Here is a 6,000-nt window from a genome sequence, read left to right on the forward strand (position 1 = left end):
AAGTTGAACAGGATCACTAGAATAACAGTGTGATGTTTAAAGCCTCATTAATATTTGACAATATCTCAGGGAGCAAGGTATTTGTTGAAAAAAAGACAGGGAAGGAAGAACTTTGTAGTTATCCCACATTGAGTGCTCTTCCAGAATTGGCCTTTTTTTTATTTTTTTATTTTTTTTGCTGGGGGAGTGTTTATGAAGAGCAGATGAGTAGTGCTGTCCTTTCAGAGTCTAGCAAGGCTGGTTGAGAAGCGGGTCCCCAAAGCTGCTGGCTAGGTAGTGGGAGAGTCCTTGAGAACAAGCGGTACTAACAAAACAAGGGGCAAGATGGACCTCTGCACTAAATCAGTACCCAAGGAGAGAAAATTAGACTCTCCCCATGGTCAGCAGGAGCTGCCAGGGGCGCAGCTTCACTAGCGTTAGTGTTATTCCTCATTATCTGCTTTCTGGAAAGCCATTATTGCCTTGGATGTGTGGCAGCGTGGAATGCCGTGCTTCAATACAAGGGGCTTAACTGGTGATTTTGTCTAAACGAAGTCATTTGTAGCTATGGCAAAGCAATAGGAGGTTCATGGGCACAAGCCATGCAGATACAAGCTGGGTTTTGTTGACTTTAACACAACAGAACTATACTCGGAGCAAATGAAGTCTCTGAGATTTATTTTTTTTTTGGTTTGAGGTCTTCTTGTGTGGGAAGAAGAGATTAGTGAGTTGTTCCTAAGCTGTCCTTTGTTATTGTCAACACTGTTTGGTTTAGCCATGATTTCAGCTAATCTTCTGTGTTCCTTTATATTTTTTTTTCCTCTGATTCTGTCTTTTTTTGCAACAGTGTTGCAAACCAAGTCCAAATGTTAATAAGGACATCTCCCCCTCCTAGGAATCATTTGCATTGAAATGAAAGGGTCATTTTAGATGGGTTGTGTATCATAGTTTGGACTTGTTATAAGTATTTCAAGGATCTATTGAAGTTTTCCTAAGAAAGAGGTGAGGTGTAGAGAATGAGAGCACATATTCACCCCATAGCCCAGCGGGCTCAAAAAGGTCACGGAAAAGCGCACTCTCAGTTGCGTGCAAGGAGCCAAGCTAAAAAGAGTTTCAAAAGACTGCAGCCCTGTGAGAACGGAAGGGAGCAGGTGGAGAGGTACAAATAGCCATAGAGAAGGGAGATGTGCCAAGGAAAAAGGCAGCTTATCATCCTTGTGCTGGAATGCAGCAGATTTGGGGACAGGTCTGGGCTTCCTCCCTGCCACCAGCAGAAGGGAAAGAATTGCCCGGGGGAGGTGAAAGGGTCAGAGACCTGTGGGCCCCAGAGCAGCTCTATACATCCTGAGGTTTGCAGCACAAATAGCACTTTGTTATTCCCTGTCACACAGGTGGATGACAGGAAGGACAAGAGGACTGTTAGGCAAATCTTGACCACAGCAGCACACCACAGATGGCAACCAGCCCCCTAGAGAGAAAACCTACTGCCAGTCTAATATTTTTTGAATGGATCATGTGGAGAGACTCCAAACAGTAAGTTTAACTCTCAGAGAGAATGTGGGATGGGCATGGTTTTTGCAAAGTGTATAGGAAGGAAGGAAGTTGTGATGCAAGTTTCTGTATGTCACTTTTAAACCGGTCTATGCCCAGTACCCATTCCAGCCTCAGGCCGTCTGCTCAGCTTACCATCCAGGTGCAGCATTTAGCATTTGGACCCCAAACTACTTCACAAATAGGAGTAGATTGTGTTTCACTTAAAAGTAATCCAGTTGTCTAATGTGTCATAAGTTTGTTGTCAGCAGCATGAGCAGGTGAACTTAAATGGGAGATCTTTGGTTGCATTCTTTCTGGCTTTGCCAAGCTGTAAGTCAGTTTATTTACTTTTAGATAGCCTGAGCCACTGGGTGCTCGGCTGTTAGGTCCACGTAGGAATGTCAACATGAACTTGGTTCTCACATGTAGCTTCCCCAGTCTCACAGTCAGGACAGCACAGGCATACCAGCCCATTCTAGCATAATCATTTTTATGCAGCAAGGCAACTTTGTTTAAATCCACCTTCACACTTGAGTGAATAGGTTGTACAACAATGAGAAATCGCCTCTCCAAAACTGGAGAAAATAATAATCAGCTCCACCAATAATACTGAAAACCAGAGTTCTTGCTTTGACCATACAAGTAACATTTAATTTCCATAGCATAGGCCCTGCTGGGCAAGCAGCGATGTGAATGGCATAATAATTTAGAAGTTATAGCAAAAGCGCAGTGCACATCTCTGTAGAAACCTTGCTTGATTGTTCAGCAAGATGATGCAATGATGAGGACTATATGCATTGTCTGTGGGATCAAAGCGCAGCGTGTTTAATTAGAAAAAAATTATTCTTAATTTGAGAGACTTCTCAGGGTTAGTCTGTTTGAAACATGTTCAGCATTGCATTAGAGAATCTATTCTAGTGTAGGGTAAGTGGCTTTCTACTGAATATCTTAATCTAATACCCCAGTTAATCTTCTCAGACCATGTATGTATAAATACACTCAAATGGCAGTGACTGTTGGACAAGTGCTTTTTAAGTTGGCGGTATCTCCGTATTTGAAGAGCTTGTATTAATGGGAAAAAGAACTGTAAACAGCGTGAAACAAATTGTTTTGCTTTGACTTCAGTGCTTTCTGAAGATCAACTTGTATTTCAGCTGTACCTCTGTATAGTAGTTGTATCATTTGGTTAAATCTATTGTTAGAAAAGCTACATGAAAAAAATGCAATTAACGTACCAAGCCATTAGTTCCAGCACAATTTTATCCATTCAGTTAAAACTGCAAGTTACTGACTGAAACCCACACATGTGTTTTGTGTGCTCAGCGGTGGTGGGCATGGACAGAACTTCTATTTATACGCCGTAAGCATAGTCATAATTAAACAGTAGAAATATTTGTTACAGTGAAGCAGTAGCCCCTAAAAGGAAATAACCCTCTTGTTAATATTTATTTTTCAACCCAGGGCATGCTAACTATGTCTTACTTTCCTTTTAAGTTCATATAGTAAGTAACTGAACTCCCATATTAGTTTCCTGTTAAAGTTGAGGACTAGAGTGTGTGCATCCCCATGTGTTTAAGACTGCTGAAGCAACATCAGCTGAACTGTCAGCTCCTTCCTCTCTCTTTGAAGTCAGTTGCCAGAAATGACACCACATTTCTTGCAGACCTGCAATACCTCTCATGCAGAAGTAGGTACAGGGATACTTTTCATCCTGGACAAGCAATTAACAAAAAGCTTCAGTATAGCTTCCACCCTCGTTTCCTGCTTCGTTTTTATCTATAAAAGGCTTCTTGAAGGAAATGAAATTTATTCACCTGACTCTTTAGGTTGCCTGAGACAAGCAGACAGCAAATCTCTTGTCTGCAGAAGTAACCAAACCACAGAACAAGTTGCTCTGTCCTGTAGCAACAGCGGGGAGGGGCTTATTTTACATGAGAACACAAAAACTCCAACTTGCTAACACTGTTCTTCATTTGCCTTAGTCCCTCTCCCTCTTCACTCTGCCTTTGACACACCCCCCCAAGGTTTTCTTTAGCGATTTTGTGGTTGTGCCTGCGTGAGCAGGCAGCCCGGCCCACTCACAGTGTGTTTGTTTCCTAAAACAGCTGGTGCTGACATCCCAGTAACAACATTTCAGACACTACTTGTTCACAGCAGCTTTAGTATTGTCCCACCAACTGGTTGTCCGTTAACCACTAGATGCAGGAGGTAAGCCTCTGAAGCTCATCTCCCAGTCTATCACCAAAATCCATTCTATTTCACGTATTCAGACTGCTCCACCGTGCAAAGCAGGAGAGAATTAGCAGAAGCAATTAGATCAGCAATGTGCTTTTGAAGTAAAGGTTCCAAACCAAAGGGCTAAGGTATGCACTTCCAGAACTCTTACAAAACTCTGCTCTTCAGACCAAGTTCATTTTAGGGAAGTGATACTTGTAAGCTACAGCTTGATTCCTCATGGAAAGAAGGGCTTGCTCAAGCGGCATCATGTACTAGTAACAAAAAATACGGTAAGTAGGCAAGCAGAGCAGCTTTCTGCTTCTGTCATATATGAAAATACCAACTGGTTGAAGCGGGAAGTATTCTACTTTATCTGGCTTACCAGAAGGCCACAACTTAAAACAATTATGTGTTGAAAAGCCTAGTCTTGAAAAAAAAAAAACAAAACACACAAAACACCACACCATACAATTCTAAGCTAAGTTGTTGCTAACAATACGGTGGTATTGTTCCTAGGTAGGCAGAATCTGCCACCGAACTCTGTTTCAGGAACAATCGTATTCCCCAGCCATCGCAGCAGTCCGGGTTTTTTTAAAGCCTGCTCCCACCCCGACAAAGTAATTCATTAAGCCCAGAGAGCCCTTTCTGACCTTTGCTCTCCTCTCAGCAGGATGATCTGACTAAAAGGGACCCATGCGCCGAGCCTTGATTTCAAGCGAGGGGCTGCCTGGAGAGTAGAGGGTAGAGAATTAAATACTTTGGGGTTAAACCTTTGTTACTCTCAAGAGTGCTGGGCGCTTTTCAGGAATCCTTTAGCACTTCAGATTGCAGGTCAAGTAACGCACTTTCACCCAAGTTATTAAAATGAGTCAGTTCACTGGTCAAGTTGTAAGGAACTGTCAGTCTGAAAGTGTTTATTGTTTACTTAATACATTACATAAGTTAAAACACTTAAGTTCCTACTACAGTGTAGGTAACCACGCTTCCTTGTATGCTTCAAAAGCCCTAAGCGGTCGGTACAAAGATGCATCCCATAGCTCCACTCTAAGCAACGCAAACTCAAGGCCAGGGTCCGGATTTACCCGGACAGGCAGCTGCTTGGAATGCTGCTCCTGCCTTCATAGCCTACCTTGCATATCTTCAGAACGCGTTTGAAGTTGATTTTTCATGTTGCCAAATGATTTCCTAAAGGGGATGGCAGAGATCTGCAGCTCACGCAGTTTCACCGTGTTTAATACGGGATTTACAGAGCTCTGCGCTTGAGAAGGTCTCCTACTGAAGAAGGGGTGAAGTTTAGGGGCTCCACGATTCATCTAAGCAGGTTTGCCATTAGATAAGCAGCTTCCAAAACCCCATTAATGGTGTCCCCACCACTGCTGAACAATTTTATCTTCATGTTCGGTCACCAGGGTCCTATTACCGCATTCTTCCCAACGTCTGACCTTCTCATTCTCCACCAAGATAAATTTCCACTCCACTTTGGTGTCCACTGGCAGACTAACAGATTCAGACCAGAAGCCATCCTTGTCGTACTTGAGGGGAATGTAGCTGTGCCACTGGCCAAGACACTCGTGGTCACCGGTAACACCAATCAGCTGAGCGTCAGAGTGGGTGATGTAGTGTACGCGGAAGGTCACGTGGATATTTTGAAACATGGGGGGCACAGCTGCAACTCTCTTTGCTTTCAAGTCCCCATCAGGGCAGTCTCCTTGTTCCCATTCCTTGCTGTCGGGGTCTTCCACGCTGCCTTTCTTGCCAACCTCTCCCCAGGCCAGGTGCTCAGAAACCACTTCCCACTCTTCGTGGTCCCAGACCCTACTGTCAGCTGGCTGACCCGGCTGCTCCTCGCTTCTGTCCTTACAAACATCACCAGAAGCTCCTGCCGAGTTCATCACGCACCATCCATCACTTGCCTGTTCCGTCTGGGCTCTCAACTTGCTTCCATGCCTATCAGCTGGACGCTCCCTGGAGTCGGTGGCACCCTGCTTTGGGACCAGCTGCTCCGTCTCCAGACGTTCACCAGAAACTCCACCACTCGGAACTTGGTTGAGCTCCTTCCTCGCTCCAGCCGCCAGGTCCTCTCCAGCCTTCCGAGAGCCAGACAGGGCGCCAGCTTTGGCCTCCAGCAGCGCCCGCTCATCGCTCGCCACAACATCGCCTAAAAACGACAGAGAAATCAACCGGGAACGGTTTAAGCAGCGCGGAGAAGGTCAGCAGCAGCACACCCGAGACACGCCGACCCCCGGCTCCATCCCCGCAGCATCCCCGCCC

General features: G+C 44.9%; 1 protein-coding gene across 1 annotated transcript in view; it reads right to left on the reverse strand.

Moving 5' to 3' along the window:
• Positions 1-5,084: 5,084 nt before the first annotated feature.
• The window catches only part of STBD1 (starch binding domain 1), a 17,854-nt gene continuing 16,938 nt past the window's right edge, over positions 5,085-6,000 (reverse strand). The window contains exons 2-3 of the mRNA XM_009886492.1: positions 5,795-5,887; positions 5,085-5,614 (exon numbers count right to left, since the gene is read on the reverse strand). Of these exons, the coding sequence (XP_009884794.1) occupies positions 5,085-5,614; positions 5,795-5,887 (623 nt within the window). The remainder of the gene's footprint in view (positions 5,615-5,794; positions 5,888-6,000) is intronic.

The sequence above is a fragment of the Charadrius vociferus genome, unplaced genomic scaffold (genome assembly GCF_000708025.1).
Source record: "Charadrius vociferus isolate BGI_N301 unplaced genomic scaffold, ASM70802v2 scaffold676, whole genome shotgun sequence".
Taxonomy (NCBI): domain Eukaryota; kingdom Metazoa; phylum Chordata; class Aves; order Charadriiformes; family Charadriidae; genus Charadrius; species Charadrius vociferus.